General features: G+C 44.8%; 1 protein-coding gene across 9 annotated transcripts in view; it reads left to right on the top strand.

Moving 5' to 3' along the window:
- VWA3B (von Willebrand factor A domain containing 3B) overlaps positions 1 to 17,307 on the top strand; it is a 185,823-nt gene that overhangs the window by 160,661 nt on the left and 7,855 nt on the right. For 7 of the 9 annotated variants that reach the window (XM_043918665.1, XM_043918664.1, XM_043918663.1 and 4 more), the window contains 4 exons: positions 6,758 to 6,869; positions 12,571 to 12,695; positions 13,826 to 13,963; positions 16,009 to 16,109. In XM_043918665.1, the coding sequence (XP_043774600.1) occupies positions 6,758 to 6,869; positions 12,571 to 12,695; positions 13,826 to 13,963; positions 16,009 to 16,109 (476 nt within the window). Of the gene's footprint in view, positions 1 to 6,553; positions 6,612 to 6,757; positions 6,870 to 12,570; positions 12,696 to 13,825; positions 13,964 to 16,008; positions 16,110 to 17,307 lie in introns of those variants that run through there. The other 2 variants (XR_006343688.1, XM_043918666.1) reach the window with 2 other exon arrangements.

Below are 17,307 nucleotides of genomic sequence, written 5' to 3'. Positions count from 1 at the left end.
TGATAGGAGGACTGACTTCCTGGAGACTGTGACATAGTCACAGTGTGTGTGCAGGCGGGGAATTAGCAAGTCTGGATTGTGCATCTGCGATGCCATCACACAAAGAATGACACATGCACATTTAGGTGGTAAGTGAACATCTGGAAACCAGACCCATGATGGGCTCCTGTGAGATGATGATGGTAGGACACCTGGCCAGCGTGAGGCTGAAATCCCAGAGAGAGCGAGGCGCCAGGATGTGATGGGCAAGGATGCCAAAGAGAAGATGCTGCCCATGTCATGATAGTGCCATGGTTAGCTGGAGAGTTTAGGAGAGGATACTGCTCAGGAAGACCAGCCAATGGAGGAAATTCAAATAAGGGAAGAAAAACTCCCACCAACTCTAAATAGTATCCAGAATGGTTTCTGTCTAGTACCCTGATATTCTGGAGTAGAAAGAAGGGTATCAGCTCCAGGAACAAAAATCAACACCTTGATTCTTTTTATTCTAAAGCTGAAGGCAACTGTCTTGGCTAGAGATTTCAGCTGGGTAGACCCCAGCACTCCCCTGTCACAAGGCTCATCTTTTTTTATTTTTTTAAAGTTTGTTTATTTATTTTTGGCTTTGCTGGATCTTCATTGCTGCTTGAGGGCTTTCTCTAGTTGCAGCAAGTGGGAGCTACTGTTCGTGGCAGTTCATGAGCTTCTCACTGCAGTGGTTTCTCTTGTTGCAGAGCATGGATTCTTGGGGCACTCAGGCTTCCGTAGTTGCAGCACATGGGCTTAGTAGTTGGGACTCGTGGTCTTAGTTGCCCTGCAGCAAGTGGACTCTTCCCAGACCAGGGATCAAACCCAGGTCCCCTGCATTGATTGGCAGGCAGATTCTCCACCACTGGACCACCCGGGAAGTTTTCATCCTTTTTTCATTGGCATAAATTCTACCCTAAACAGGTTTGGGTGTGGTCATTGATTTCACTGGCTGGAGAAGGAAAATTGAGTGCAGAGGCCTTATAAGGAAGGTCCAGGCAGGAAACAGAATCTCATTCAGTCACTTCAAGTGAAGAATCATTAATGAAGGAACTGTTTGCAGAGGGGGAGGCAGGTCAAGGCAGCCAAAAGGGGATTTCACCCCAGCACTGGCAAATCAGGAAGCTGTCAGCACCTCTGGACTTCAGCAGTGGAGGGAAATAGTGGTACTGGAGCCTGCAAGAGTGCAGTCCACTAGTCGGTGGGGGGATGGGGGGTGGGGGGGTATCTGTAGAGAGACAAAAGACAGGGAGGGAAGTTGGAACCGATGCCCCAGCCCTTCTCTCCCTGCTGCCCTCTGACCTCCCACCTCCCATTGGCTCAGCCTATCAGAAAGTAAGTCAATAAGAGAAATCGGGTCATGTTGTCCTTGGAGGGGTCAGCCTTTTGGAACATGGGGGCAAGGCAGGGCAGAGAATGGACATAGGGGCAGATGGGTGGACCAGAGTAAGCAGAACAGAGATTCTTTTGAAAAGTTTTCTTAAAGGCCAAGCATTTCTATTTGTACCATCACCTCATTTGAGATATTTCTGTACAACCTCAGCAGTCAGCTGGTGGTGGTCCACACTCCAGGCAATGGCACAGTAGTGGCTCTAGTATGTGCATCTCTGGAGTACCTGCCTGTGGAAGTACAGACCTCAGAGCTGCAGTAATTTTCAGGTTTAAATACTTAAAACCTTTTCAAGTTCTCCTCTCTTTGATTCTTCCCTAAAAGAGCAACGAGGGAATATTCCCCAAGAAGATGTTACAAGTGTGCTTTTCAAGCTACAGAAATAATTTGATTCAGCATCTAATGCATATTTATTAGGTTCCTTTGCTACTACCCTGGTGGCTCAGATGGTAAAGAATCTGCTTGCAATGCAGGAGACCTGCATTCGATCCCTGGGTCAGGAAGATCCCCTGGAGAAGGGAATGGCAACCTACTCCAGTGTTCTTGCCTGGAGAATTTCATGGACAGAGGAGCCTGGGAGGCTGCAGTCATGGGGTGGCAAAGAGTCAGACACTACTGAGAGACTTACACACTTTCGCTACTACCAAAAAAAAAAAAAAAAAAGAAAAGAAACACCCAAAAAAATTTCACCCTTCCACAAAAGCCCTTTGAGTTGCTATGGATTGAGATTTGATTGGAGACTTTACTATCAGAGTGGTTAAGTCTCCCTAGTCCAGTGCTGCTGTGTGCGGGACTGAAGGCCATTCAGGGCTTCATCCTATCATTGTTTCCTATGCTTCATAAGCAGCTGCTTACACAGCTCAAGGAACCACACCAGGATGAGGGTAAGGCCAAGCCACCCCTAAAGAGGGGATTAGAAACTGCACAGAAATTTGCAGACATGTATTGCTCATGTGTTTTCTAACATTATGAAATTCCCTGAGGAGGAGGGGAACAAAGCTCCGTGAAAGCACTTGCCTCCCCTGCTTTGGATTTGAAAGTACAACTAAGCGCCAGAGTACAGGCTACAGTCCTGTACTGGCAGCCTGGCAGGCTACAGGCCATGGGACAGAAAGAGTCAGCCACGACGTAACTTCTGAAATGGGACAGTAATTCTCTGCATGTTCTCCTGGTTGCAGCTTCCCTCTTAAGCCTTGGGCTCACGGATGGACTCCTCAGTGTCCCCAGGAGTCCAGCACCGACCTGCTGTGCTTGAGAAATCTTGCAAGGAGACTTAGCTTCCTCTTAAAATGGAGGGAGCTGGGGCAGGAAGTTCCACTTAGAGCTTCACTTCTTTGGCTTTACAGTTTGACTCCTGCTAAAATGCAAATTTCCTAGAAAGGAAAACACTCCAACTCTTTTCAACATTCTACCATGGGTAGAAGAAATGAAGAAGGAAATGGCAACCCACTCCAGTATTCTTGCCTGGGAAATCCCATGGACAGAGGAGCCTGGTGGGCTACAGTCCATGGGTTTGCAAAGACTCTGACACAACTTAGTGACTAAACACCAACAACAGCAACCATGGGTCGGCCACTCCCATTCTGCTGCCTCGAGGGACTGGGCAGGAGTTTGCCACCCCTGGTTTACATCTTCCTGTAAGGTCTTTTTCTCATTTTCTCTCTAGAACCCATTTCTAAAAGAAATGCAGATCCTGGCTAGTCTTGTGGTGGAGCAAACCCCTCTACATATAAATGAGAGGAGAGAGAGAGAGTAGGTCAGAAAATGCTCCAGGCTGGCCTTGTTCTCACTAGGTTTCAAAAGAGTGTCCAAATGTTCTGGTCTCATAATTAGGTACTCTGTGGAGAGGAAAGGTCAGAACATCCCTGGCCCTACATGTAGTATCTGATCACAGCAGTCAGACTTTACTTGGCTTTAAGGACAAAATATGGCCAGAGAAGCATGTTGGACCTGCTGCTAGTACTGTTTGGGGGTCATCTGCAGCAGAGTTCAATGATTTGAGGCAGGAAAAAATACAGTGATTTTACAACAATATTTTGAGCCAAAGACTAGTTCTAGTTACACCGTAGCAGTACGTTCTGTACCTGATGTGAAAACATGCTGTTCGTTAAGTGGAAAATTCTAAAGCATCAAACATTTAGTGAACTCCACCCCACCAATGCAAACCTGAGAACATGACCTTGAAACTAAATAATAAAACAAAAGGAGGGTATTGCATCTTGGATCCTTATCTATTGATGCATCATTTGATAACTGAATCTGGCAAAAGAGTGAGTTGGAGTCTCTGAATTTTGGAAACAAGGCAGAATCAAAGTACCCAGAGAACAGCATCCCTAACTGCCAGCATCACTGCCCATCTGACTTCCTCACTAAAACTGGCCTACAGATAGGTTTGCTTGTTTATTTAGTGCTGGCATTTCTCGTTCTCTCATTCTCCATCCCCTGTGACTCTCGTCCTCCATAGATTTCTTTTTCAAGCCCAACAGCATGCTTGTATTGTGCATATGATTAGTTGACTTATGGCAGAAAGGAGCAGGTCAGGGAACATCCTCTAGTGTGGGCTGTGTCTCTAAAGTCTTTGGTGAGTCTTTGGTAGTCCAGTGGCTAAGACTGCATGCTCCCAATGCAGGGGACCTGGGTTTGACCCCTGGTCAGGGAAGTAGATCACACATAGAGCAACTAAAGATCCTATGTGCTGCAACTAAGACTCAGTGCAGCCAAATAAATACTTTTTAAAAAATATGAAGTCTTTGGCAAGATTCAAAAAATAGCAGGATGTCATCTCTCTGGAAAGGTGCCGTCGGCATTGTGGCTGAAGGGATGAGGTGCCCTGACTGATGTTCTTCCATCTTGAGAGACCAGTGCTCTATTTCTGTGAATGAATCTATATATTAAAGCTGGCCCTCATAGGTCTGTGTTGCCGAGGCTTCTCTGCTCTATCTGTGGTGTAGCTGAGTTGCCTGTGCAGGGATATGGGAGAATCACTGAGTGTGCAGTGAGAGATTCCTTCCATATAGCTCCATGCTATAGAAACAGCCAGGAGCGAGTTCTTGCCAATAGTAGTAACAGTTGGAAACAAGAGCAGAGTGAATGTGAGTGTACAAAGCCCTGTAGTAGTAATGGTCCTTTCAGGTGTACTCAAGGTGTAGGAATGATGTGAAGGAGGGATGATACTTTTTGGCTGTTTAGAAAGGCAGGGTTTTTTGTTTTTTGGGTGTTTTTTGGCAGTGCCTCACAGCATGTGGGATCTTAGTTCCCTGACCAGGGATTGAACCCAAGCCCCCTGCTTTGAAAGAGTGGAGTCTTAATCACTGGACCACCAAGGAAGTCCCAGAAAGGCAGTTGCTTAGGTAGCATTTTCAGTGTGTTAAAAATGAACACCAGCAGCCCTCTGCATCACTTCCATTCATTGCTATTACCCTTGCAGGGAAGGTCTTCACAGAGTGAAGACCTTTTTCTGTATTAGATGCATTGGGAAGTGAATGACAACTATAGGAGGGTAAAAAAGAGCTCTCTGATGATTTCGGGTAAATGACTTCACAGATTTGTACCTGTGGAACTGTAGAGAGCAATCATATTTGTTACCTTCTGGCTAAGAGAAGCTCTCTGGTTGAGAGAATCAATATTTGGAATCTAGAGATAAAAAGAGGCTAGGTAAATAAATTATGTGATTATTCTTATTTCGGATTTTGAAAAGGAGTTTTAGATGAATCTAAGCATAGGTTCTAATAAACCACTGGTCTGTTATACTGATGACATCTAAAGGAGAAAAATGGCTTTCTAGAATCAATGTGGAAATCTTTTGTAAATGATAGGTTGTTATTGGTCTGGAGCTGATAAGACTGTCTCATGCCTCAGGGACCAACAGGTATCCCTGGCTGATTGGTCTTTGATATGAACACTAATGGTGTGAAGCAGTGTGGCTTTGGAAATTAAATTTATGTAAAGGCGAGGTATTTATGTGACATCTGATTTAATTTGGCATATTCTGAATTTTTAAGATTCTGAATTCTATCAATAACAAGAATATACCGTACATGGAATCTTCCATCAAGGAACTGACTGTAGGAAACTGTGGTGTGGGCATCTCTTTGGGGTGATTATGATGGAAAACTCTGCTACTCGTGTCACAGTTCTGACCATGACGTTTCCCTTATGTTGTAAAAACTACAAGCCAGGGTATCATGCTTGTGTTCCTGCCCTTGTACGCATGTGACCTGACAGTTTCTCCAGTACTGCAGAAAGTCTACTAAAGCTAAGACTCTCCTGGACATTAGAGGACATTAGAGATCATTTATGTTGTCCTCTTATTTTGCACAGGCAGAAACTGAAGCCCAGAAATGTTAATATGCTGCCCAAGCTCACACCTGGATAGCACTTGGTCCCATTTCTCCTGTCCCCTGGTCCAGTCCCATCTCTTTGAGACCATTTCAGACTGGCAGTAGGTCATTATGATTGCCCATGGAAAGGAGTGCTTAGATGTCTCCTCTGGTTGAAAGCCCAGGAACAGTCAGATGATATTCACCATCTACCAATGATGTTGGGCCATCCTCTTTGATATACTGACTGCATTTCTAAAAGCAGAAATTCCATGAGAATGGAGGGTCCCAAGCAAAATCCAGCTAGGTGGGAACATCAAAAGTGTGTTGGTCGTCTTCCATTTTTGTCTGTGGCCACATAAGCTAAAAGCTATGTGAGTCTGAAGACTTGAACGCATCCCACAGCCCTGGGCCAGGAAGATCCTCTGGGGAAGGGGAAGGCAACCCACTCCAGTAATCTTGCCTGGAGAATCCCATAGACAGAGGAGCCTGGTGGGCCATGGTCCATAGCATCACAAAGAATTGGACACGACTGAAGCAACTTGGCATTCACACTACGGTTACGACTGCTAATTTAAAGTCTTTATCTGATTATTCCAACGCCTGAGTCATCTCAATTCTGTGGTCTATTGATTGCCTTTTACCTTGAGAATTGATCATGTTTGCTTGCTTTTTTGTATGTTGCATTTTGGATTGTATAATGCATGTATATTAAATATTGTGTTTTAAGACTCTAGGTCCTATTTAAATGCTCTGGAAAAGGTTGACTTTTTTGGTTTCATTTTAACTAAACTTGATTAGATTACACTGAAAATTCTGCCTCATTTTCTATGTGCAGTGGTTCCCCATATCTGTTCAAGTTTAAAAGCCTGTTCCCCACCAGAGAGTCCTCCAGAGTGAGTATATAGTATGTGCATGTTCTATAATTCTTCAGTGATGTAATTCTCATCAGAGAATAACAAACTGTCTTGTTCCTGTGATTTTCACTGTCTGCATTGACTTTTTCTATCAACTATTAATGTTTTATTTATTTATTTTTTAGCAACAGAAAATTCAAGGAACTCCAACAAAGAAAAACAAATCAAAAAAATTGGATCCACTCAAAGGCCAGAAGGTTATTGCAAGATGTGATGAAAATGGCTTTTATTTTCCAGGTAGGTAGATATTTTATTTTGTAAAATTCCTTTGTTAAGTAATACGATATCAGGGACCAGAAGTTCTCAAACTGTGCTTTCCCTATCACACTGACACTTCATGAGTTGTACTAAGGTATTCCACTTCTAAAATGAAAGGATGATGTTTCTACTCATACTTGTGGAGAAGTAATCACCAGAAAAACTTATATTAATCTTTCATTTGTTTAGTAAACAAGTTTTTTACTACATATTTACTATATTCCATGTATGTAATATTCCTAAAGTGCTGGTCTACCATAGTAAGCAAACAGAAGAAAATTCTTGTCTTTATGGAGCTACATGCTAGTTGGGGAGTCAGACAGCAACCGAATAAGTAAAATATGTAGTATGTCACATCCAAGGCTATGAAGGAAAATGGAGCCACAAAGAGAGTTGAGCACATCAAAGGTGAAGGTTGCAATTCTAAATATGGTGGTCGATTGTTGAGGTCCTTTAATGGACCGGAACCTGGTGGTTCGGAGTCGATGATAAGAAAGTAAAAGAGAGAAAGAGGCTGATATCCCTTAGTTTACGCAGAAAACCAATAAAGCCCCTGACACAGGGCTTGCACTACTTCACGTAGGCACAAGAGGCCCTCTCAAGGGGGTCTTGCAAGCCTGGGCAGGAAAGTGAGCTCAGCTGGCTTCTGTGCTCCAACGAATTAGCCTGAGAGAAAGAGAGAGAGAGAATGAGAGAGAAAAAGAAAGAAAGACACGGGGACCCAAGCTCTGATGGAACAAGGGTGTTTTATTCAACATAGTGTGGGTATATATACTGTCTTACAAGGTAGCTTTTTTCAGCAAAGATAAAGATCAAAAGTCCAGACTTACAAATTATCAAGGAAACATAAGACAATCCATATCAAAGAGAGAGGGTTGTAAATAATCACTTTTACCGTATGGTCCATGAAAAGGAGGAGGGTCATAAATAGTTACTTTTCACCGTATGGAAAAACTAATGAAGGAAATGCGTGCATTCCTCAGCCCTGGGAGTGGTTTGCCACTCCTCTTAATTCCTGAATATTCAGGAATTAATAAGGAACAGAGGATTCATGACAGATCTAAAATAGCACACAGGAAGCCTCCTGTTAAACACTTCCTGACAGTCGATGAAGAGCTTATGGGTAAGGTGACATATTAATCAGGACTTTCAAAAGGAGCGATAAAATGGAGTTTCCCTAGTGTAGCGGTTATCACGTTCGTCTCGCAAAAGGAGCAGTAAGGGACTTTCCTGGTAGTCCATCAGTTAAGACTGCAGGCTTCCACTGTAGGGGGCATAGATTTGAACCCTGGTCAGGAAGCTAAGATCCCACATAGCGTGTGGCGCAGCCAAAAAAATTAAAAAATAAAATTTAAAAATAAATTAATTAAAAGGGGCCATGAGATTATCTGGGGGAGAGAGTTCTAGCAAGGGAAGAGCAGGGCTTCACTAGAAGCCCTGAGAAAGGAATGCCTATGACAGCCTCTTCCTTAGAGGAAGAGTCCAATGTGCCTGGGACCTGATGAATTGTAGGTGCACCATGAGACACTAACATTGTCAAAAAAGCAGTTGGAGATATGGATCTAGAATCTGGAGAGGAAATCTGTCCAGAAATAGAGATTTTTGACACGTCAGAACAAAAGTAATCACTGAAATCATGTAAAAGCCTATGGGGAAAGAGAGCTTAAAGGACCCGGAAGAAGAGGTGCCCATCAAAAAGATTATACCTTGAAGTATAGCCAATCCTACTGTCAATCACCAGTTTAAAAAAATTATTTATTAAACTTAATTAAATCTGCTTTTTAAGTGGGAAAAATACTTAAATAGGAATTTGGGTTTCCAGCAGACATATGTGTAGAACTAACAACTAGGATATTGTATTTGATTTTTTTTTACCCCTTCCAAAAAAGAAGGCCAAATAGAATTTTGAGGGGCACAGGCATGATCTTCATTGGTAACTCCTTTCTGATAATCTTTGTTCAAAGCCTCATAAATGTTTCTAAAGGAAAACAGCTAAGCCGAAGGCAGCTTCAGAGCAACTGGATCAAAGCATCCTTTGCATAAGGCCAGGTCTGTGCAGGAGCAAAGCTGGCTCAGTCTTGCTGCCACCCTTGGGAATCAGGGCAGGGATTTCCATTTGGCTACCTCTGTTCCGAAGAATTGATGCTTTCAAACTGTGGTGCTGGAGAAGACTCTTGAAAGTCCCTTGGACTGCAAGGAGATCAAACCAGTCAATCCTAAAGGAAATCAGTACTGAATATTTATTGGAAGGATTGATGCTGAAGCTGAAGCTCCAATACTCTGGCCAGCTGATGCAAAGAGCTGACTCATTGGAAAAGACCCTGATGCTGGGAAAGATTGAGGGCAGGAGGAAAAGGGGGTGGCAGAGGATGAGATGGTTGGATAGTATCACCGACTCAATGAACATGAGTTTAAGCAAACTCCGGGAGGTAGTGAAGAACAGGGAAGCCTGGCCTGCTGCAGTCCACAGGGTCACAAATAGTCGGACACGACTGAGTGACTGAACAGCAACAGCCTCTGCCCCAGGGATGAGTGTGGATTAGCTAGTGGAGGGCAGACTGTTGTACAGAACAGAAGTGGCAAGCTGATAGCCTGGTTCATCCTGATGCTGAAAATCAGGAAGGCGGACACAACTCAGAGCTTTATTTTAATCATTATTTGTAGGAACTGTGTCATCTTTCTTGTTGTTCAGTAAAAAGCAGCATTTTATCTCAGGAAATCCTTAATGATGAAAAGTGTGGGTTGCAAGATTTCTGCACTATGCCATCAGAACAAGTTACAACAGAAAAAAAAAAAAAAGGCTGGGAGTGGGAAACAGAATACTTTCCCAGGTGTAATGATTTAGGATCAGAAAAATCCTAATTTTTTTTTTTGAAATCTCTTTCTTGCCTCTACCAGCCAGGTGACTGGCATCACTGAAGTATTCTAAACTTGTTTCCTTCTCTCTCCAAATGGGATTTAAAACAGTGAAAACCCCCATAAGATCATGATGTTGATTAAATTTGATAATGTGCAGCATTTTGAAATTGGAAAGTGTTAATTACCTGTAGAGTTTGTCTATTACTGCCTCTTGGGAGATATAAACAACTCACCTGGGGTCCTCACCTGGGGGTATAGAACACTGCTGGAAGTTTAAAAACTTTAACAGTAGTTTTAAAAGTTTAAGAACAATTCAAAAACGCAAAACCAGCACAGTGAGCTACAGAAGAAACCTCTGAGACTAAAGGAAGAAGAGACTATGATGACTAGATGTATAGGCTGGAAGTCAGTGGAGGTGGGGCAAGTGGAAGGCACGTTTCCAGTTGAGCAGTGGAAGGCACGTTTCCTGTTGAGCAGAACAGATGCCTTTTCCAGGAAACGGAATCCCAGCCCAGTTGTTAATATCAAAAGGTTCTTATAGCCAGAGGTAAAAATATCTGCACTCCAGCCTGAGAAATTCCTGTTTGGAATGAAGATTGAAAACCACCCCTGCTTTCTTTCGCTAAACTAACTGACGAATGCTGTCTACTTAGACTGTTTCTTCATTCCTCTGACCTTTGGGCATGGGCAGTGTTTTCACCGAGGGTCTCAACTGGGGGCACCCCTTTCTCCTCCCACCTGGGTATAGGAGAATCCCCTAACCGAGGTAAGGAAGCTGACTCATACCCAGGAAGACGGGGATCCCTGAGCCTCCAGCAGGAGGAAGACAGAAAGCCATGGAGGTGGTTCTGGTCCTACCTCCAGAGCCAGAGCCCCAAGTGGCCCTGAGAGATACCTTCTCACCTCTCTGCGGCTGAGGGCAGAAGGAAACTGCAGCGTAAGGGCAGCCCAGAATAGGAAGCCAGTCTTGAATCAGGACCTGGAAATGGCAGCAACTCCTTTATGAGGTGGAAAAGGAGTTAGTGCAGAGGCTGAGCCATAACCAGATAGGCCAGCAGCTCTGGGTCCTCCATCCTGATTTACAGCCAGCCAGGTGTCAACACCATGAGGCTGGCTCCACAGTTAATTGGGAAGAATCTGCACTGATTTCTGGAGGTGAGCAAAAACCCACGAATGCAGAGATTGAAACAGAAAAGAGCTGGTAGAAACTTAACAAATGTCTAGGTCTAATGATCTAGATCAGGGGCAGGAAGCCTTTTTATGTAAAGAAGCAGCTAATACATGGTGTAGACTCCACGGCCATGCAGCTGCACAGCTGCTCAACTCAGGCAGACACCTGAAAAACTTACCCCAGTTTTAAGACTGGATTCTACACAGTCCCAAAGGCTAAGAATTTGAGGAAGGTCACACTGGCCAACAAGGGCATCTTGGCAGCTTGGATCCTCACCCCTCCTCTGGTGGCAGTGGTTGGTGGTCGTGGCAGGTGCACACATATGCTGGGGATGTAAGGATTCTTCTCACCTCACAGTGGTTCTTTGTTTTCATAGTAGGAATTTTTTATAAAAAGTAACGTTTGTTTTCCTAATGAAAAAGGTAGAGTCAGTTTATGATAGAAAATGTGTGAATAGTGTGTAACTAGTACTTCAAAAACCAAACCAAACATTTTAGTCCAATAAGAAAATAGATAACGTAAAGCTGGTTTTCTTGTGTGTGGTGGGGAGGGGAGGGCGGTTGTTTTGTTTTTAAGCTTTCCCTTTCTTTGGCCTTTTAAAACAAGAAACATGGGGAACTTCCCTGGCGATCCAGTGGTTAAGACTCAGCACCTCCACTGCAGGGGACACGGGTTGGATGCCTGGTGGAGGAACTAAGATCCCGTAAGCTTCACAGTGTGGCCAAAATAAAAGGATTAGATTCATTTATAAAGGACTATAAATGTGAAAAGGATTAGATTCTTTATAAATAAATAACTGATACAAGATGCGTGGACTCAAGATGAAAGCCAGCAGCTGTTTCTTTGCCACCTGGAAGGACCTGAGACTTCACTAAGGCTGGCGTGTGAGCTGGAGTGGGGAAAGCCAGGGCAGGTCATTGGAGCCCAGTGTGGGGACGAGCACATTTCTGTCTCAGGATAAGGGGGTCCAAGTGAAGCTGTTACTGCTGGGGAAGTGTCCCTGTCAAAAACCTCTCCCTAATATTGATAATCCCTTTGCAATAGGAAAATTAATTTCACCTAGGATAAATAACAACATACATGAACCTTAACACTGATATATTCTTTTCCTGTTATAATAATCTCCCCATATAACTAAAAGACAAGAAAACTTACTTTTTTTTCCTTCATTTTTTGATTACACATTTTAGGGAAGCCGTGGGGTGTGTAATATCAGATGAGAAGCTGAGGATGGGAATTTATATTGCCTTTCACTTTCTCAATTTAACAATAATGATTTTCTGTCTCCAAGTATATTATAGAAGGAAATATGGCTAAAATAAATAAGATGGTAGGAAGCATCCAGGGAGAGGGTATTTCTAGGATCAGTGTTCCTATCAGGATGGTTTCTGGGAATACTGGTTGAACAAGTTCCCACGTGTTCTCTCAGCTTCCCAGCTCAGCTCCAGACCAGAGCACGGCACTGCTGTCTGAGCTGGTTAACCCTAGCAGGCATCACACAGAACCCAGAGTTATGCAGTGGAGAAATCAAGGGGCTTGCTGATTTCAGCAGGCAAAGTGTTATAACTTAGCAAACCCAAGAGCATGGGGCAAGCCTAAGGGAACAGGCATTGTCTTTATATTTTATTTCAATAATTTGATTTCTTATAGGAGTTGTGAAGAGGTGTGTGAGCCCCACCCATGCACTCGTGGGCTTCAGGTATGGAGACACCAAGGTTGTGCCCATCTCGTTCATCACGCCGGTGGGCGGCGCCATGCCCTGCCCACTGCTCCAGGTATCTGCTCCAGCCAGCTGTTCCCAGGCCCCTTTTCACCATTCCTAGAGCTCTGGACAGCAGTGGCCGGTGTTCCTGTGACCTCTTGCCTAGCAATTTCTTTGCTCTTGACCCTCTTCTACCAACACCTTCTTTAAATAGCTCAGTCCTGCTTGCATTGCCCCTGAGGCCTTTGTTGCTTTACAGACAATAGATGGGTGGTGGGAAGGGAGTTGCTATAACTGCTAGAGCTCTGGAGGCTTTCACTGCAGGAAATTAAACTAACACAGATTGAGTAACAAGAGCAGAGGTAGCACTTGCCTTGACACCGTAGTCAGTTGATGCCAGACCTTGATGCCATAATGCAGTTGCCCCTCAATGTGCATCCCAGGGGGGGAGCCGGGCTGCTGTGTTCTCATCTGCTTGTAAGTTCATCAGAGCCATGCTGTGTCTGCCCATTCTCCTGTGTTGGCCTTGTTCCAGCACCAAGGCCAGAGGAGAAGGCCTCTGCAGAGTTCCACTGCTGTTGTTTCTTGAATAGTATGAGCCTGGAGGAAAAGCAGTGAGGGGCACTCAGAGGGCTCACGTGGGTTGTCTGTCCCCGCATCTCCTGGGCAGACCCAAAGGCACATCAGGGCACTTTCCCCCAACCACGAATCCCCTCCATCTGACTGATGCCCAAAACTCTGTGTCCCTTCACCAGAGTTTGTTTCTCCTGGAAGTTATCTCTCTGTGACTTTTCCCCACAGATTCCAGGTGTGAGATTCAGAGCCACATTAAACAACACGCTCCTTTCCTCTGTCCCTGATAGCCCTTCAAACTCATTCTTGTGTCAGAGTCCTGGTTCCTTCAACAAGTCATTGTAGGAGTTGGTTTCCAGACCCCTTGCCACCTTGCTGGCTATCCCTGAGACCCTTGGCAGGTGAAGCCCTGCTGAATGCGGCTTCCACAAACTGATCACAAAATTCCAGCCAGGGCCCTATGAACCCAGAAAATGCTGTAACTAGTAACCCTTCCAACTAAGGGGAAAAATATGTGTTTGAATCCTAGCATCAGCTAGCATCTTAGGGTGTTTCCAAACAAGCTTATTTACTATTATTTCTAAGATCCATAAGCTGAATATTTGCTCTGAAAGATGTTCTCATCTACAGGTTGGAGATTATGTGTTTGCCAAAATTGTGATCCCCAAAGGATTTGACTTCTATGTCCCCGCCATTGTTATTGCACTTCCAAATCAAGATATGGCTGAAGATAAATTCTACACAGTTTTAAAGTGTAACAACCGGAGAGTAAGTAGACTTTCATTTAGAAAAGCACTTTTTCTTTAGGCAGAAAGTGGCTTCCTCGACCCCTGCCTTTCTTGCGTGCACTGCCTGGCTCTTTCCTGCCCTAGCTGTATCTATTTCCCCGGCACATCCAGCTCCTGTGGTTAGAGTTCCGTCCACTGGGCAACTCGAAGTCTGCCCTTGCTAAGGTCACAGTGCTCTTCTAACTCCCCCATCAGATGGTCTCTGGGGCTCTCATTCCACATTTGGGGACTGGGGAGGCTTGCTGCAGTTCTGGCTTCATCAAGAGCCTCCCCAGTTTCTTACAGCCCCATCCTCTCTCCCTACTGCTCCTCCCTATGTATTTTGCCTAAAAGTTTTAGAAGAAATATCAGGTTACAAATCTGATGAGGTCACTTGCCTCCCTGATGTGCCGCCTGCCCCTGCTCCATCCCTACACACACACACACTTCTCTTAAACCTCACGGAAAAGCCCAGCTCAACCTCAGCCTGACCCCCCTGCCCTGTGAGTTTGACTCCCAGCCATATCGAAGGCTCACTGCTTCCTGAACACAGTGGACTTTCTCAAGCCTCTAGGTTTTTAACCCTTCCTGGATTACCCTCTCCATCTTCTTCCATATAAACTCCTGCCCCCTGAAGACTCTGCCCTGTTTCTGCTGAGGCCCCCAGGTCCCCTTGCACACTCCTACCTTCCTCTCACACCAGATCCCTCTCCAATCTCCCAGCTCCTTAAAGGCAGGGCCTGGGTCCTATCCATCTTTGCACCCTTGGTACTGCTGCTGCTAATGAGCACATTCTTACCATGGTTTTATAAAGCGCTTGCGTAAGTGATGTTTCTAATGGAATAATGTTGTTTTGATGGCCCATGTAATACACCTGGAAAATGTATTGGCAAACAAATACAGTCGTGCTGACTGTATTCAGCACTTTCTATGTGGCATGGGTACACACCCAAGTGCTTCACACATAGTGAACAGTTGGATGCTGAGAACATAGTGAGGTGCATACTCATACTGCCATTTTTATATAAGAAGCCGGAAGTGGAGAAGTGAAGTCACACCCAGGTGAGTGGTGTCACAGGCGTTTGAACCCAGGAAGTCTGGTTTCATGGCCTTCTCTGTAAATACCTGTGCCCGATTAAACAGAATTAAAACATCTTGTCAGTTCTGGACTGTAACTGAGGTGTGTCCATCAGGGAAAGGGGCATGGTGAGTGAATTTTAGGATGAAGGAATGAAACTTGGGATGGATGGGTGAAGGCCGTCAGAGCCTGTGTCCCCTGGAGTGCTGCATCCAATCTGACAGATCAAGAGGGAGAGAGGGCGCCTTCTCATCAATCCAGGAAAACCCCTGAGGGATGATGGACTCTTCTGGGGCTGTTTGGATGATAGTGAAGAAGGCTAGAAGTGGATGGGAAGCATCTCTGCCAGGTGGCCCCACTCTGGGGACTTCTACCAGGCAAGAGAGGAGAAAGCAGATATAGGGTCATTGGAAGAGATGCCCCTGAATGGGTTCCAGGTGACCCAGGGTCCCTGAGGAAGAGCCTCAGAGCCCAGGAAGGACCTCAGAAATTATCCACAGGACAGCAGGGCCATAGAGACTAGATAGCATGGTCTGGAAGATAGATGCCAAGGGCAATTCTGATAGGAATTCTGGGAGACCCAGCAGCTGACAGTGGGACATTGAGCATCAGGTGGTGGTAATAAGTTATAAGTCCAGAAAGGAGATGGCCAAGGCTGAAGTTAAGATAGAAAGGAAGATAGTTATATGAAATAGTGTATGTTTGTGCATGCACACACACATCTTAGGGGGGTAAACTTGGCAAATGATCCAGAATGTGGAAAAATGACAGAAAGGATTCAATGATGACTTTTATTCGGCATAAAATCACCAAGTTAGACTCTGCATTCAAACCACTCTCTTAAGTGTCACCAGAATAGGAAAATGGCTGGTAGCTATTACAATGGGCTATACTAGAAAAATAAAATCACATCTGAATTGTGGACATTTCTGATTTAAATTGAATGAACTCTTTTGGTATTATTACAGGAATTTTGCCCTCGGAGTGCACTCATTAAGATCAGCCAAAACAAATATGCTCTTTCTTGTTCTCATATTAAGTCACCCCCAGTTCAGGAGGATTCAAAAGTGTAAGTGGACCCAACTTCTTACTTTCTGAATTTGATTTATGTCTTTGCACTTTTCGTCTGCTTCTGAGTTGAGATCTATGATCTCTAAATGCTTGGGGAGAAAAGCAAAAGTGAGGATTTCCTGCTAAAATGCAGGTTTAGGATGATGGTTCCTTCCACACCACACTGTTTATCTGCTGGTTGTTTGCCTATCTGGTTCTAATCTCAAATTCAACATTATGTATTTCACTGACCTTTCAGAAAAGCATTCAATCCTATCGTGAATCTGAAGGAATTATTTTCCTTTTATTGGTAAGGATTCAAGGCCTTCTAAGATGAAATCTTACTAGAAAGCACAGGTTAGATTAAGTTGCACTTGGGACCAATCACCTGTTGCCTCTCCTCATGGGGAGTGAGAGTAAGGTGCAGGTTCTGGCTTATCTGTGCCCTGGTGAGTGTGGGTGGGTGGTAGTTTCCTGGGGCAACAGTGGGTGAACACATTTTTATCTGAGGCAGCAGGATCACTAAAAGCTGGAAAGGTGGATTAAAGCAAAATCAGTAAGAAAAGGCTGAGACCTGGAGAGTAGGCAAGAACCCAAGTCCCTGGGACCAACAAGGAGCATCAAAGTTGGAGTCAGAGCCATGACCTTGGAGGTGACCTTGAGCACAGGTTGGGCCATCTTTGGGTGCTAAGCTTCCCTGTCCCCATGGCCTTACCTGGGCTTCATAGACAGAAACCACCAGACGTTCTCTCACTGTGCTGCTTTCCCCAGCTCTGGGCTTGTGGAAGCCTGGATCCCTCCCCCTGACATCAGAGTCCCTCCTTGTCCTACGCTGATCTGCCCAGCATGTCTGTTGCAGGAAGAGGGACCTCTTCCAGAACCCAAGATTGGGCTCTTGTCTAACACTTGGAAAATGAATTGTTTGAGGAGACATATGTGCTGACAAAGCAAGAGACTTTATCGGGAAGGGCACCTGGATGGAGAGCAGGAGGGCAAGGGAACCCAGGAGGACTGCTCTGCCATGTGGCTCCTAGTCTCGGTTTTATGGTGATGGGATTCGTTTCCAGGTTGTCTCTGGCCAGTCATTCTGATTCAGGGTCCTTCCTGGTGCTTCACACATCACTCAGCCAAGATGGATTCCAGCCAATAGGATTCTGGGAGATTGGCAGGACATGTGGACTGGAGTCTCCTCTCTCCTTTTGACCTTCCCTGAATTC

This window comes from Cervus elaphus, chromosome 11, assembly GCF_910594005.1.
Source record: "Cervus elaphus chromosome 11, mCerEla1.1, whole genome shotgun sequence".
In the NCBI taxonomy this organism is placed as follows: Eukaryota; Metazoa; Chordata; class Mammalia; order Artiodactyla; family Cervidae; genus Cervus; species Cervus elaphus.
This window is presented reverse-complemented; position numbering and strand designations above follow the sequence as displayed.